The sequence below is a fragment of the Brachypodium distachyon genome, chromosome 4 (assembly GCF_000005505.3).
Source record: "Brachypodium distachyon strain Bd21 chromosome 4, Brachypodium_distachyon_v3.0, whole genome shotgun sequence".
Taxonomy (NCBI): domain Eukaryota; kingdom Viridiplantae; phylum Streptophyta; class Magnoliopsida; order Poales; family Poaceae; genus Brachypodium; species Brachypodium distachyon.
In genome coordinates, this window is record NC_016134.3 from 36966360 (window position 1) to 36982844 (window position 16485).

A 16485-nucleotide genomic window follows, 5' to 3' on the forward strand; every position below is an offset into this window, starting at 1 on the left:
AGAGACTGGAACCGAGCCGGTCGTCCTGTGTAGCACCAAATGCTCGCTCTGCTCTTTTTCGGATGGAAGGAGATGATATTCCGATTTCATTAGCGAAATCGGCATAAAAAGGAGCTCGTACGTGAGTTCCCAAAGTCTCAGGTTTTCGTAGCGGCCTCTAGCTTCTGTGAGGCCTTCTCCTTTTCTTTGAACTTCAGTCTCGTCGGATCCACCTTTCTCTGTACAATGTGTATAGTCAGATCAATGCTGTCTGCCTCCTTGGTTAATTTTTGTTGTAATAGCCTAGTTTTAAAATTGTAAAAAAAATTATCACTACAACAAGAAGTACAATCTTTGTGTTTTTTTTAAGTTTATTTAACCTATGTTAGCGTTATCCGCTCACCCTCCCTCTTTCTCTCTTCTCCTCGATCCACCTTACCCTCTTGTTTCTCGTCATCAGAATTGCTTTCAGTCAGCACGCACAACCACCGAGTTCTTGGCCTCTTTCAGTGACGAGGCTTTACCTTGTCAACACCATCCTTGATCTACCTTTGTGGCTGGTCTGACACCTTCAATGACTATTCCTTTAAGTTTGAGTTCCCTTGTGAACCGTTGAGTGAACAAGGTAGTCGCCATCCCAAACTTGCTGTTCAATCGATCTCTAGTCGATTGGCTTTCTCCATATCCCGGCATGCATCACGCTCATCCTCTTCTCTCGCTTCTTCATCCTTTTGCATGTGTTTTCCTCCTGTCCTCTCCGGTTGCAATTTGATAGCAACAAACCCTTCAACAGTAAGACCAATAGGTGACCATCCTGAACATAGAACATAGAATTTCTCAAGATAAAAAAGGTCGTGATCTTCTTTTCTTTGTTTCCTATACAATCCTATTTTTTTTTTCATTGCCCATGCATGCACAACGGCGAAATGAAACGGCATAAGCAAGATGAACAACATGTAAATTGGAGAGCTCAGAAACCGTCTTAATTTTGGATGATAGGCAATATATTAATATAACACTGATACAAAATAGACATCATCTCTGCAACAACACAACACCGTGACCAAGTCGCAATATTGAGGATGCACATCCAAATTATCGAAAAAAGGAAGAGAAATAGACATGGCTTCGATGTCGTCGCATTGAAGCAATCGACAAACATTGCAACAGCAATCTTGATCAACATCCACTACCATTTGCAGTACGTACCTGGACCGACGTGAGAAAGGTTCTTCAATAGCAAAGCCTTCGGAAAGAGAAGAACAAATGCTTTGTTTTATCTAATCATCAATTCATCAGTCTTACTAAATGCGCTTACAAGTGAACATTCGCTGAGGACCACCATATTCCTTGTTTGAAAATTTGAGACACAAGTCAAGGTACTGATACTTGCAAGTTTTTACTAAGCCAGTTATATATGTAGCTGCCATAAATAGCTAGCCTAGCCCGCTATAGCCACGGGACCATCAGTTCGCGCACCGGCTTCTCGCACGTACCGAACTTTCCCAATCACCCATGGCATGGATCGTTGACATCTCTGCAATGCTGCAACTCCTCACTAGGCTTCCGTTTCAGGATAGATCGATCGAGGAGCACGTGTGAGCTGCTCGATCGAGGAGGCCCCGATCGAAGCCGGTCATGATCTATCCCATGATTCCCGTATCTATATCTTCTAGTCGTCGCTCATGCATCTCGAAAAGATGAGTAAGTATTGCTGTACATGACGCCAAATCGATATCCTTTCGTCGCCAAGCCCGGCAAACACCACATGGGTAAAAGCTGTCCTCGTCCCGGCCCGATCGATCGGCATTTCCTACATTATCGTGCCACCTCGTCGTGTGCCTACGAGATCGATCATACTAGCTAGCTACACTTACGGCCTTTGGGATCGGAGCACATTATTAAATTTGTGTGTGTACTATAGGCGGGCTGCAGCTAATACTAAGCTCCTTTGCTTGCACTGGCCGTAGCTAGTGACCAGTGAAGCAGTGAGTGAGCGCTGAGCTGGTATACGTGGATGGGCGGATGGCGCTGTCTGGAAACTTGGCAAGGGCGTACATAGATTTCCAGAAGGGAAGAAGGAAATATCCTAGTAGACAGATATATGTCATCTGTGTGGCGAACGAAGCTCACCGGAAAGATCGACCATAGATAATTAAGCATGTCTGTGTGTCTAGCAAACAGTGCAGGCCGGCCTCTGATCGGCCAATCTTTCGCGATATATATTCTCCTCTCGCTACCTTCGCCAGGAATCTTGTACTGCGATCCACTGGACACACACCGCGCGTATTGCATCCATCCACCGAAGCTTCTCCCGACAGATCATCTGCAAACGGCAAAGCCCAGCACGCAACTGCTGCTCAACTTTGAGCGGCCACGTCGGCGAAATGCTTCCAGCTGACGAGCTGTCTGTCCAAGCATATTGTCTCGGAGCTTGCAATGCACGTACGTGCGCACGCTTCTGTCCAGTACAGTGCATGGGATGAACAGAACTACAGGAGAGCGATAAGGTGGAGAACTGTGGTACCGGATAAGAATGTACAGGGAGACAGTAGGGAACTGAACAAGTGTGCAGCTGATAAGACGGGGTTGATGCCACGGCCGGCTCGTTCTGTATGGCTGTTGCATGCATCCTCCGCGCAAGCAGTACTGCTGGGGTCGCCAGAAAATTCTCTCCATCTGGAGAAGAATCTTCAACGCTGCCGCCCACTGATCGATCGTATACCGTGTACTGTTTGTGCACAGCTATATATGTAACACCTTGGAACCCGGAACTTCTGGATCCGCTGGTGAAAAGGTGAGCATAAGTCACTTTTGATGACACAAAATTAAAACAAACAACATTTAAAGTCTGAACTCAAGATATCCTTTTAAAATAATATGTGTTACGGCGGCCGGAGGCGAGGGAACCGTAAATTTTCAGGCGCTCCTGGAAACCTAGTTTCTCTTCGATTGCAATCTCAACAGAAGAAGTATTTTTTTTTTTTTTGAGAATAACAGAAAAGGTATACGATACGTTCCAGTGTGCGAGTTGTGGGAAAACAAGAATATAGCAGAAGTATCCAGGGATCTAGCTCTTGCCCAGCTAGTGGCCGGGGGGGCGTGATTAAGGCCCGGAAACGTGATTAGCATCGGTGCTAGTGACCTCGTGCCTGGGAGCTGAGTACCAGATTACAAGCTAATGCCAGTAGATTAAAGAAGACTTAAGCGGGTGATTAATTTGGGCAAGTCGAAGACACACGCGTCGGGTCCGACCAGGCGCGATGGGATCCGTCGCGGCGCGGTCGTGACACTTGGTGGCGCTCCTTGATCCCGCGCGAGGATCGTCGGGATCCGATCGATCTGCCGGCTACAGCTAGCCTATGGGAGTTTCGCAACTTGAATGGTTTAGTAATATAGCGGACTGCCTTTTTAGGAGACGAACTGGAGTTCGCAAGGCAAATGCATTTGGGGTTTTGGATCCCTGCGCAAAAATCTCGATGGCTATAAAAGTCTACCCATGATAAAAACGATACCTGTTTAATCTTTTTGTTAGTGAAAATCGAGGCTTACGTACACATGCAAACCCACAGCTCCTGCCCAACGAAAGGCCCAGAATTGTGTTACGTACACTGAGCTTATATTTATTTATAAGCTAATCTATTGTGTGAAAAGTAAGCACTAAAACCAATTGGTTAACCAAACGATGAAAATAGACAAAACAAATTGGGTAAGTACGGAGTAGTAGTAACTAAACCTCTGTCCTGAACTAAATAAGTACTCCTCGACCCATGGTGTAATCTGTACGTGGAGTAATTTATTTTAGGGAAGGGAAGCAACTAGTATGGTCCCCGGCCGTATATAGAAAACCAGACGTGTTGCAAGCACACCCAATTGATGGCAGCAACGCAGGATATGCAGCGCAAAGTACATACTGACACTTTAAATTTCGATGTTCGAAACGGACATGCAAAGATGCACATGCGCACCTCGATCACCTTCAATGCCACCGGATATGAGTCGTGGCTGTGCATTTCCGCTGGTTCGTTTTTCACAGAACATTTACCCGAGTACAGTACTCTGTATTGGAGTACTTCAACCGCCTGTAGCGTGCGTGGAGCCCGTAAGTTTTTCTCGAGAGATATCGAACGGCTGACATGGGAGAAGGCTCGGGGCCTTGGGCGTGTTTAGAGCTGGTAAACCACGGTCAGGCTGGCGCCATCTAATTATTCCCCTCCGGAAAGGGAAGGTCACGACGTGACGTGCCAGATGAAGTGTATATATACGTGCCCATAGCTAGCAGCACCTCATCTCAGCACGCTAAAGAAATCTTGGAACTTGAAGTCTTGAACCCTTTCAGATCGCTCCAATAAGCAAGCAGGCTAGCTAGTAGCTACACTGCCACTCACAACGCATCACTACTCACACTTCCTCCATCGCCAGTAGCACGCCACCACAACCGCGAAGCCTTTCGCCTACATCTCTCCCGGCTCCTCCCCCTTCCGTCTCGTAGGCTCTTGATTCTTGGCACCTGCATCAGCTCGTTGCTCACTCCATCCCGGTATCTCCTTCTCCGGGACAGGATATGAAGGTACGGAAGAAGGCTCGAATTAACCACCGGTGTGATATGCATCTTGCTTTGAACAAGATCATGAACCTCTCTTTGCGTGGTGGCGTTTACAGTGATCTGTTTTCTTGCAGATTTTCAGCTGGGTGGCGAACAAGATCGGCGGGAAGCAAGAAGCGAGCCGGTTCCCAGCAAGTTCTTCTGGGCCTTCTCGTGAGTGAGCTTGGGAACTTTCACTTTCTTGCTACTACTATCATTTTTACCCACATCTCTGTCACCAGTAGAACAGTGTGATCTGGAACTTGAAGCGAAATGATCAATACTTTCCTTCTAAAATAGAGGAAGAAGATGACGAGCTTTGTTTGTAGAAGCTGCACGTTTGCCTTTTAAGTTCCACCCGTGTCAGCTAGCTTCAAGCCATTAAAATTGTTTTGCGTCGTATTTCCTTCTAGAATAGGCGATCATTGTTATGTTCACAAAAGTTGATCTCGAATTTATTTTCTGATGATGGAAGTAACATGTTGTTTTGTTGGTCATGCATATGTATCAGTGCCAGTGATCCAAGGATTCTTGCTAACAGTCTGGGTCTTAAGATATTCTGCACTCCATTCATCTTAGATCTAGTGATCAGCTGAGGAAGCTACCTTTTATGATAAGGCCATAAACTGAGAAAATAATGCAGTGCAGTGGCATTCTGTCACTTGTCCCTTGTGAATGTTTTTCTTTGATTTTCTCTGCATAAACTCTACTGTTTATTTAGTGTAATCTTTCCCAAAGCTGGACAAAACTGAAGAGCTTTATGCAGCTAATTATACTCCAAGTCCAACTAAATTGTGCTAATGCAACCAAGTACCTTTTTTGTTTTTACATGCTTCGGTTTTGTCGCGTCTTTCATTCTATATGTACAGAGATGGTATGCTTAGTTTATAGCCCCAACTCACCATATGTGGTCAAAGTAACAGAGAGTCGGTTATTCTGGGGTAAAATCCTGACCTCTGTTGAAGTCAACTAATCCTGCCGAAAAGTACTGTTATTCTGTCAAGAACACATAAAAAGACTAGTAATATTGGGGAGTGAATGTTTCCTTTAACATTTATATGTGTGATGAAGTTGTTGCCCACATACGGAAAATGACATGAGAACATCAGGATGTGGAGCAAGTATGGGCAAACATATATCTAAGGCTATAAACTGATGAGAAACCACAAGGGTTCAAGGATTTTAAATTAGTGGTCCATGCTTCGGATCCAATTTTAAGCTAACATGATCTTAGGACCATACCTTTGTGTCTGACATGGAATTGGCAGCTTAATTTAGTTCTAATGTGCAGGCGCTAATGTGTCGGATTGTCGCAAGGATGAGTTCAGCGACTGGCCCCAATCATTGCTTGCAATTGGGACTTTTGGAAACAAGCAGATAGAGGAGGTAGCACAAGTGCATAACTCCCCCGAGGATGTGCATTCCATGCAAGACGGCATCAAGTTTACGGAAGAGGAAGTAGACAAGATACAGAAAGAATTTGCAATGATACTAGCAGGCAAAGACCAAGGGGAAGCTCATTATTCGCATGATGATGATCAGCCCAAAACTGTCGATGAGAGCGTCAATGAGAAGCACATGGACCAGTTGATGTACAAGAAGATCATCATAAGTAAAGCAAGAGATTCACTGGGGAAGAAAAGAAGTAATATTAAGCCGAGATCGGTTGCTTCCCTACTCAAATTACTGATATGTAAGGGTGGCTTTACCTCTGCGGTTCCTGACCCAAGAAGCTCTTTCCCTCAATCAAGAATCGAGAAGGTACCCTTACATTCTAATGTAAATTTGTAGTCAATTAAACCCTATTTAGTAGCATCTTATATGTGATTCATGTTCTATTTCAGCTGCTCAAGGCAATACTGCAGAAGAAAATACACCCGCAAAATTCTTCGGCGCAAGGACCTAGGAGGCATTTGGACTGGAAGCCGGACGAGCAAGAAATCAACGAATGCCTCGAGGATGCACTCCGTGATCTAGATGATGACGGCGCAAAATGGGTCAAAACTGATTCAGACTGTAAGTTACACATATACTTCAATACTGAACAAGAGATGTTATCGTGCATTGAACGTCTTTGCACACTGCTTATTGTTTTCAAGCAACTCAGCATGTTTTACCTTGTTTGCAGTTATTGTGCTGGAAATGTAAAGGTGGGTGAATACATTTGTTCATTCAGGTCAGGTGTGCATCTTCCTTCTGAACTCAAAACTTTCAGCATAACTCAAGACGAAGTATCCTACCTTTTGACTGTTGTGCTGGCAATCTGATCGATTCTCTTCAATGTTACAGGTCCCCGACCGTCTTGGCCAGCTAGGGGTTCACACTGTTATGATATTACCATATACATAGAGAGAAGTGTGGGATATAGTCAGCAATGAAGCTACGAATTATTATGTAATGCATGCCCCTCTGTTTCTGACATAAATCATTTGTAATTTGGGTTACTTGGATTATGATAAGAAACTCCCGGGACAAACCATGCCTCATGTGTCCGTTCTTCACTCCCTCATCCTTGAGATTGTACACTACAAGGCCTTTAAATTCCCAATTATAACCATCCATAGTACTATGATGCTAGTCCTAGACGGAATTTCATTTAGCATTGCATATACTCACTTTATTTGGATCGGCTGGCACGCCGCGCCTGATCTATCAGTGTTGGTGTATCCCGTACCGTACCAGCGGAGTTAAATATTGGGCGTGATCCTCTCTGAATTTTTTTCTGTCAGCACTCCTCGCGTATATGCTGAAAAATCGACTGTCTCCAAAATATCTTCTACAGATAATCCCCATTCACGTTGGGTGTAAAAACTCGAGCAAAAAGTCCCCTGAAAATTAGGGTTCATGTGCATACGAATTCAGTTCGCTTGACCGAGGGAGCGCACCTGCTGCGTTGCGCCGCGATCGCCCGAACGGGTTTCTTCTTCCCGGACGAAATTAACACCCGTTGGAGTTGGTGTACTGGCGCCGCCGATGCCGTTTCCGTCCGTCGGCAGGATCCCCGTCCCGGCCATGTCGGACGGCCGGGCGAGAAATTCCAGGTCAATGTCTCCTGGCCCTGCCACCGGCCTCCGCAAAGGGAAGAAAAAGGAAGAGGAGGTCTACTGGAGCTGTGGAGCATGGAGCGACTGCGGCGATGGGCGATGGCTATGGACGGACATGCCGCTGTGTCGCCTCGGCCGGCCGCTGTGTCGCCTCGGCCGGCCGCTGTCCCGTCTCTGATAAGTCGGCAGGTCGGCACGCGCTTGGAGGGACCAGCCGCCGACTAGCCAAACCAAAATATCCTAGGGGCGACGAGTCTGCTGCAACCTCCAGATTCCAGAAGCCTCAGAGCAGGAAAAATGCCGGAGGTTGTGCCAAGGTAGGCGTTGATCCTGCTGGCCAGCGTAACGGTCTTTTCTGAAGATTTTTTTTTTTTGCGGGGAGGTCTTTTCTGAAGATTTATTGTGACGAACTGGCGGACAGCACCTTGCTACAGCCTATCGGTATTTCAGAAATTTTCACTGAAAATTTGCTCCCATTCTAAAATCCCAAAGCACTAGGATGATGGGCTGTTCTAACCTCAGGAAACAATCTGACCAGCCCGGCAAGATACGAGAAATCGAGACGCCGCGGCCTGGCTGCAAAACCGGTTACGCACTGACGCACTCTCCACTCGTCGTCCACCGGCCCGGCGGCCCATGCTTTGCGCTCGTTTTGCGAGCTGAGGCCCGTCACAGCTTGGACCCAGGAGTCTTCCGATCAGCGTTTTTTCTTCTGGTTCCTCTCATCTCCGACCATCGATTAGGCATCGGTTGACGAAGGGAACCATAGATCAACGTCTGGCTGCAGTTTGTTTATCTTTTTTGTGAGGTTTTGTGTCCTCGCGACGGCGTCTTGATGAAGGAGGCGACGGCGTATGGATTAATAGTCTCTCGGCTCCATCCTCTTCTTGGTGTAGTCAACACGATCTACTCCATGGAGCTCGTGGATCTCGCGGTTTGTTTTTTCGTTATTTTGGTCTTCTTTCTAGTTGGTTCGATGAAGAATTAGCAGATCCTCAACCTGCCTTGCAAGGGGTGTGTCCCTGGCCAGAGTGCGTTCAACGATATCAGGTTCTCACCCGTTGCGGTGAGCGACTCATGTGGCTATTCAAAACCAATAAGGTTAGTCCAGTTTGTACAATTTTGATCTTCTGCAATTTCATCACTGGAGACATGAAGAGTTTTCAAGATACGGATGACGGATCAAGAGTTTTTTACTTCAAAGAATCTCGTTGTAACTTTTAGTTTTATTAGGGGGTTTTGTTGTTGGTTTTCGTTTCAATTTTGATTACTTGTTTTTTTTTTATTGAATCAATAAAACCACATGTTTCTTAAAAAAAGAAGGAAAACAGCCTATCCTCTCTCTAAAAAAAAAAGGAAAATGGCATATCCAACTACTTGTACATAAACACGACTAAAATGTATGGCACCACCGAACCTTAAAATGGCTTTTGAAGATCTTTATTTAAAAAAACAGAAATCATATTTTGAATTTTTTTCCAGTGTCAATATAGATGTAAGTATAATCTTTATCAAAAATACTTTAGTTTGTCATCTATGCAAAAATCAAAAAAATTTAGATTTCAAATAGATGAACACTTTACTATTTTAGATCTACAAACTTGTGATTTTTGCACGGAGCACAAATCCGCATATCTTTTGACAAAAATAAACAGGTATCTAGAATACATCTATACTTACTCTAGAACAAAAACAGATTTTTTTCGAAGCTTTCAAATATGAATTTCATTTAGAAGACTTCATGCAGCGTGGGAGCCACCGAATCGTGTTTTATTAGACGGCTAAACATTATTGTAGATCTAGATCTACAAACTTGTGTTTTTTGCACGGAGCACAAATCAGCATATCTTTTGACAAAAATAAACAGGTATCTAGAATACATCTATACTTACTCTAGAACAAAAACAGATTTTTTTCAAAGCTTTCAAATATGAATTTCGTTTAGAAGACTTCATGCAGCGTGGGAGCCACCGAATCATGTTTTATTAGATGGCTAAACATTATTGTAGCCCAACTCAAAGAAAAGACTAAACAGTACTCCCTTCGTTTTTCAAAAATGTAATGCATATATTGTTGAACATTAAACTTTTAAACTTTCACCAAATTTATAACAAAAAATATCAACATATGCAATGTTAAACTAAGGTATTATAATTTTTTTTTACTGAATTGATGATCGTCATTTGGCATAAAGTTGATTAAAATTTACAGATTTTTTTTAGAGAAAGAAAACTTGTTATATGCACTATATGTGTTGAAACGAAGGAGCACTATATTACCGCTCTAATATTTTAAGCAACTTTAGCTGCTAGATTACTACTAGCCTGTCAGGAAAACATAAAACCCATTGTCCATCGACGGAGTATATGAAGTGGCTAGATGGGGATGGGACAGACAATCTCACCATCGGGTGTACGCAGAACATAAAGTGCGTCCATGGAGACACACACACTAGACAGTGCCAGTATCACATCACAGTAATACTCGGAATTCACTTAGCGTGCACGGTTAACAGTACGCTTGAGGGGTAGTGGAGGATCATCATCATCGTCATCAGTGGCTGGGGGAGTTTCGAGTCAACAGAGCGTTGATGCAGCTTTAGAAGGCAGGCATTTCGCATTACCAGAGAGATCGCGCGCGGATCGGGGATGGATCGAGACCTGTGCGCTCTGACCACTCACCAGTCAAGTGGGGGGGAGGCTTAGCTTCAAGAAATTGCCAAATGAAAGAGCCAAAGGAGCTCAGGCTCACTCACCTCATGGTCATGTGGAAGTACCTTTCTTTTCTTTCTCGTGGAAAGAATGGATGTATGTAACAAACAAGATTTACCTTTGGGGCTTTGGCCTGCCGTGACGAAGATCATGTCTATTTTGATAATGTTAGTGCCACGAGGCGATGTCCTCCGGATTCTGAACATTGGTGTCCTGTGAATTCTGAAACTGAAGAACAAAGATAATAACGGTGTGCTACTCCTCTGAACTGAACTGAAAGGCAAAGATATGTATATCAGCTGCTAGGTTGGTCATTTATGTTGGGAAAAATATAGCGGCAACCACCAGTAATTCACGGTCGATAATTCGTTTGGTCATGTGCACCTTTCACATGCCATGAAGAAGGCAAGGCAGCCCATTCAAGAAAGAGGTCCAGGTCTCGCATTTAATCTGGTGGACAAAACCAGAAAAGGTTCGTTCCGGCTCGTGATCGATCCGGTTGTTGGTGCCACTTTCCGGTCAACTGAGCAGTTGCTGTAGTAGTATCCTTTAGCTGGAAGCTTTCTCGAAGATGGGGACCTCCCTCTGTGATCCTTGGATGGTCACGATGAGTTGATGAACCAACATAGCAATGCATGTGATCTTTTGCAGCACCTTCACTGTGGAACTGTACTAAAAAGGTACTAATAAAATGGGGGTCGGAATGCATAGCGAGGTCCCTTCCACTGGGCTGTCTGTGTATGATCCTGTGGCAACCATACATTCCTGTTAATTGTTTCCACACGTATTTAGGTTATTCTGGTGATCTACTAGTACCCCATCTAAACACTGTCAACTTCCTTGTAATCAAAATTCAATACTGGAGCAATCAAACAAGGGCACACCTATCCACTGGAGTAGTGAGTCGAGGGACAAACACAGACAGCAACAGCAGAGACTGCAAGTCTGCAATAAACAACCACACACAACACAACGCAACAGCGTCGTATCCCAATCACGACATGAATGCCTGATGCCAACGAGCTGTCCACCTAATCGGCTAATCCACACATAAACATTCGGCTCTACGGCTGCTGCTGTTCCAGTTCTTTCCCTGCCGCTGCCGCTGCTGCTACCGAACACCATTAAAAAAAGAGAGAGTGTGTGAGTCGAGAACCTTTCTCCCCCAACGGTCACTTCGTCATCCCCAACCCAAACCAACCGTTCGCCTCCTCCGTCCTGTCCAGCCAGGAGAGGAGGTCCTCCTTCCACGCGAGCGAGCGGAGGAGGGAGAGCAGCGAGGCAGCCAGCAGAGGTGCCGATCGAGGTGATGAGGAATCATCGCCATCATCATTAACTCCTCGTCTTCCTTCCCCTCGAAAGCGCCGCCACCACCGGATCCAAGTATCCAACACCTCCGCTCTCGAAAGTCCAAACCCTGTCCCCGTTCCTTCGCTTTCTCCCTCCGCTCCCGCTTTTAACGCGCGCGTGGCTACCGCCTGGGTCATGCCCCTGCCGCCGCGATGGCTCGTAGCGGCGTGGAGGTGATCGCCAGCAGAGGGTGCTCGAAGCTGCTCCTTCCCGGGATGCAGCCCTCCTCTGCCTCCGCCGCTTCCTCCTTTGCATCTGCCTCGCGCGCCTCCGCCGCCGCTCAGAGACAGCCTGAAGGCGCCTTCGCCGGCCTGGTCATCTGCGTCACGGGGCTGTCCAAAGGTGCTTGGTTTGCTTCTCGATTTGATCAGGGAAGGTTTGAAAACTGTGTGTGCTGATGGGTTTTAGTTTGGCTGATTGGGGATTTTTTTTTGTCTGGGTGCAGAGGCTAGAATTCAGGTGAAGGAGGCGGCCGAGAGGCTGGGAGGCGAGTACAGCGGGAGCTTGCACCCCAAATGCACTCATCTTGTGGTGCAGATATCCTTACACATCATGGGCCGTTATGTGATTTTCAGAAATTTCATTGTTATGTATGTTCCTCGGAATTCAGGGTACGATGCTTCCTTAACATACACCACAGCTTTGCCGGCCGCAAGTTCGAGCACGCGCTCAAGCATGGCCCCAGGAATGGGCTCTTTGTTGTGACACTGGGCTGGTTTGTAGATTGCGTTCGAAGGAACAGTAAGCCATGCCTCATCATTAGTTCTCCCTGTTCTGTCTTTGATGAACTATTTCTAGTGAATTATTTGATTTGTGGTGTTTATGCTACAGTGAGGCTGGATGAATCCTTGTACAGTATCAAGAACATGGGGGAGAACGGCCTGCCACTCGGGGAGTTCAACAGGCTTGTTGGAGTTCCTGTTAGCGAGCAGTCATGCCTTCCACCAATGATATTTCAAGACAAAGCATGCTCAGGCGCAACTCAGAAGCATCAGCTTCAGGGTCCTAGAGAGAAACCTGAACATGACTTGTTCGTTTTTGCGAATGACACGATCTACATTGATCCTGGGATATCTGGTGAGATGAAGAAGAAGGTATGCTCCATCTCAATTGCTTCTTCCTTCCGTAATGGTTGACTTCACGTCTTCACCAGAATCCACCAAACCACAGCTTTCAGCCAGCAAAAGAGTCTTTTTGTTGCTTCTGTTGATGGAATGCCATATTACACACCAAATGGATCAGATAGTTTGTTAACACTTAATGTGGTTATGGTAAGAGAAAAGCAAACAGCTCAAATGATGCAATACATAGTCTCTGAATGGTTCCGGTGTAGAAGCATCGCTGAATTTTCACTCTTTCAGCAGAATCATCTTTACAAGACATCTCCTTTAATTGCAAAACTATGTTGATATAAAAAGGCATCTTGTCTGCATGAATTTTCAACCCTTTCCTGGAATCATCTTTACAGGACATCTCTTGCTAAATTGCATGAAATATGTTTATGCAAAGGCATCTTTTCTGCAGATATCTGATGCTGCTACTAGAGAAGGTGCAAAATTGTTGGACCATTGGTTTATTGGTTGCCATGCCACATATGTTGTGTGTGAGGATGCTTCTGTCAAGAGATATGTTGGTCACTCAGACAACATCGTAACAGTAAGCAATACTGAATTACTGCAATAATATCTCACTTGTTGCCATGTGCTAGCTTACTTAGGACCATTTCGTTGTTTTAACATTTTTCTGCTTCTGATGTGTCAGCCACTTTGGATCTTGAAAACAGTGAAAGAAAAGAACTTGCAGCGTCTTGTCCACTTGTCTTCAGACCTAGCTAGACAGGTTGCTGTGGTTTTAGAAAATTTCCAGACATCTCAAGAGGTACTGTATTCCAAGCATACACTTTGTGGACAAAACCTGAATCAATTATTCTCTTATACAAAATATCTCTACAAATTGGGAAAAAGGGTTTTAGTTTTAGTTTTGACAAAGCTAGAAATAAGATTTCTCGCATCATCTTTTTAGGAATTTACCCTCACCTTTTTTTTGTTGAAACCAGATTGTTATCAGGCATTTTACATGTGCAACTCCTACCTTTCTTTATAAAGCAGAACTTCTTTCAAGAACTTTGGAAAAGCAAAAGAATGGTCTAGATTTAAGTTTGAACAAACTTGATATCATCTGTACATGGGCCACTCCTACTTGTCTCGTGGTTATTTTTTCTAGGCGCTCCGGCTCCACATGCTGTCTCTTTTTGCCTGCTAAAAAAAAGAAAAACCGACTTGATATCTAGCATTTGTACATGGGCCACTCCTACCTGTCTTCCTGAAATGGAGTGCACAGTGTATTCAATAACGAGCAACTACTCTCCTGGAATGTATTTAGAAGACAAGACCAGACAATGTGGTCCATGTAGATGGGGATAGTCTCTCCCAGCTAACTTTTAGATGATTTCTTGAACAGTTTATGTTCTGAAAATAAAATTGGGCATCATGTTCATATTAGGTTTATTTACACATTTTGACCCTTTGTTGCCGAACTTCAAATGTGGTGATACTGGATGCTCTGTTCTTTTAGAATAGAAAACTTGGGAGTGTTCCTTCTCTGGACTCAAAGGGCACTGGATTGCCACCAACCGGAATGGAGGTAAACGAGATTCACCAGGAGAGGCAAAATTTTGTTGAAGTAGCAAAAAAAGATATTCGAGAACGCCGTGTCCGCCGTATGCAGGTAACGGTTGTCTTACCCAGAAAATTCACTGTTATGTTTTCTTCCAGCATCGTAAAACTGGTTCTTGGATTATTTTGGACATTAGTTGAATATTTGTAGAGCAGCCCACTTATGTTCTTTAACTTATTTTATAAAAATCCATAAAATTCATTTTGGTACGCAACTATGCATATGACCGTAACTTTTACAGAACTACAACACATTTTAGACGTTCAATACTTTGTGCTTTATCTGCTGTCACATATCTAATGGGTATGTAATATAGGATCTCAAAAACGAAAATTCCATGGACAGTTTGTATGCGCATGTCTTGGTTTAAACTAGCAGTTATTCTGCATGTGGGTATGTTCTCACAAGCTCGTTTCTGCGTATCTGGCAGTCACAGTTAACTAATTTCTTGCGAGTTGTGACTAGCATGGGGATGTTGATATGATTAGAAAAGCAATTGGAAAATAAGAATATGCTGATGTCATGGTCCTATGCAGCACGAATTATTGTACTTCGTATATGATTTTTTTTATTTCATGTTGTTAACGTTACTCATGTAGCTATGTGTTGAATTGCTACCTTTTGTATCATGTTTGGCTCTTCTATATGAAATGTTTTGATGAATGCCCACATTATGGTTTCAAGCCAGTCATGTGAAGTACCAATCCATCCGCTCACACCAGTCACACTTCTGGATTCAATCTGCTGGACAATATCTGAGTCAGCTTCATCTGCGTGTATTTATACGGATTCATCATGGTCTGATGATGCCAATGAGCAGCAAAGCACTACTTATTTTGATGCAAATGGGGATGGAAAGGATCGGGACCAGTCAGCCGATAATTTCTCCCGTCCGCTAAGAGAAAGGTAATCAACTCTCAGAATTGACCAAACCTCTTCTGGACATTTCCCTAACAGTTTCAGTTTCTTCTTTCAGTGAGAGAAGTGAGGTAATTTTTAAGAACCATTTCTTTACCATACTCTTCCCTCTGGATCGTTTTGGAGAGCTTGGACCTTCGTCGAGGACATTCTTCAGCCATGGTGGCTTTACATGTGCACAAGTGTTGGATCACATCTACAATTTCTACCAGGTATTTTGGCAGCAGAACTACCTCACGTACGACGAAGTCTTTATGATTTTGGTATGATGAATGACTTAATGGTGATTACAATTGATGAAGGCATAAACCAGAAGTATTCATTGACATGCTGTCAGTCATAGTGGTTCAGCTGTAGTGTATGAAGTTTGTGGAACCAATTCTCTTACATTTATAGTGTATATGTATGTGGATATTCATCAGAGGCACTAAAAGATTTCCTCTTTGGCATAGACCAGAAATATTCAATGACATGCTGTTGGTGTCATGGTATTTCAGCTTTAGTGCATAAAGTTTGTGGAACCAATGCTCTTATGTTTATAGCGTATATGTTTGCTGAAGTTCATGTGAGGCACTAAAAGATGTCCTCTTCGTGCAGGAAAACATGTCAACGGACGAGATAAATGTTGCCTTGCACACGGATTCACGGCATGCGGATCGGCTTCGTTCCCTGTACGCAAGTGCTGAATCTGTAGAAAGAGGCTTTGTAGCAGTCAGAAGAATCGATTTTTTGGGAAGCCGGAGAAGTTTCGAGGCACTAAAGCGCCTTAACAGAGAGAACAACAGCAATGTATACGAGCTTGTGATTAGGGCATGAACGGCAACCATACTCAGTGCCATTCAATCAAATTTATTTGTTGCTTACAGGTTGAAAATGATGTAGAATGTCCACGTGTGCATAAGAATAATTTGTAGAAAATAACACACAGCTTAATGAAAAGGTTTTCTGGATCGTTCAGTCTCATATTCGGACTGTTACTTGTAGTAAGTAATATCCTGAGGTTGACCGCTATGACAATAAAAGATCTTTCCTTAAGGAAGGGGCTTGTGCGCGGACATTCTACACAAAGATCTGTCCTTAAAGCGCAATCTTTTTTAGGACATTTATATGACCATTCTTTTAATAAGCGCGGCTGAGTTGACGTTGATAGACTTGAGCGTGCTCTGCCGCTGGTAAACTTTTTTCCGCTGGTAAACTTTTTTTCTCTCATATTAAGTGCTGC

At 44.1% G+C, this 16485-nt stretch overlaps 2 protein-coding genes and 1 long non-coding RNA gene across 4 annotated transcripts; 2 read left to right on the forward strand and 1 right to left on the reverse strand.

The window, feature by feature from the left end:
* The first annotated feature begins 4275 nt into the window (after positions 1-4275).
* LOC100830671 lies at positions 4276-7136 on the forward strand. Of its 2 annotated transcripts, none has more exons than XM_010239913.3 (6): positions 4276-4549; positions 4660-4738; positions 5856-6325; positions 6409-6580; positions 6693-6745; positions 6854-7136. In XM_010239913.3, the coding sequence occupies exons 1-5, from the start codon at positions 4544-4546 to the stop codon at positions 6710-6712; spliced, it is 747 nt and encodes a 248-aa protein (XP_010238215.1). In that variant the 5' UTR covers positions 4276-4543; the 3' UTR covers positions 6713-6745; positions 6854-7136. The 2 variants fall into 2 exon arrangements, with proteins under 2 accessions (XP_010238215.1, XP_014757687.1); XM_014902201.2 differs by having other exon boundaries at positions 6693-6740.
* On the reverse strand, positions 6448-7323 carry LOC104584684. The gene is made up of 3 exons (XR_002966010.1): positions 7181-7323; positions 6805-7098; positions 6448-6537 (listed from the first exon to the last, which is right to left on the reverse strand). It is a non-coding gene; the product is annotated as an uncharacterized LOC104584684 (long non-coding RNA).
* A 4041-nt stretch (positions 7324-11364) lies between these two features.
* Positions 11365-16226, forward strand: LOC100830981. Its single transcript, XM_003578132.4, has 10 exons — positions 11365-12011; positions 12115-12206; positions 12308-12410; positions 12501-12763; positions 13194-13325; positions 13431-13547; positions 14244-14396; positions 15034-15251; positions 15322-15475; positions 15861-16226. Exons 1-10 carry the CDS (start codon positions 11822-11824, stop codon positions 16077-16079), a joined length of 1641 nt encoding a protein of 546 aa, XP_003578180.1. The 5' UTR covers positions 11365-11821; the 3' UTR covers positions 16080-16226.
* Positions 16227-16485: the final 259 nt, after the last annotated feature.

Excerpts from the sequence above, each read along its gene's own strand:
- LOC100830671 (XM_010239913.3), top strand. Across the intron at positions 4,739-5,855 it reads AAGTTCTTCTGGGCCTTCTC|GCGCTAATGTGTCGGATTGT; the intron begins GTGAGTGAGCTT and ends TCTAATGTGCAG. Across the intron at positions 6,326-6,408 it reads CTCAATCAAGAATCGAGAAG|CTGCTCAAGGCAATACTGCA; the intron begins GTACCCTTACAT and ends GTTCTATTTCAG.
- LOC100830981 (XM_003578132.4), top strand. The coding sequence starts at position 11,822 with ATGGCTCGTAGCGGCGTGGAGGTGATCGCCAGCAGAGGGTGCTCGAAG. Across the intron at positions 13,326-13,430 it reads ACTCAGACAACATCGTAACA|CCACTTTGGATCTTGAAAAC; the intron begins GTAAGCAATACT and ends CTGATGTGTCAG. Across the intron at positions 15,252-15,321 it reads TCCCGTCCGCTAAGAGAAAG|TGAGAGAAGTGAGGTAATTT; the intron begins GTAATCAACTCT and ends TTCTTCTTTCAG.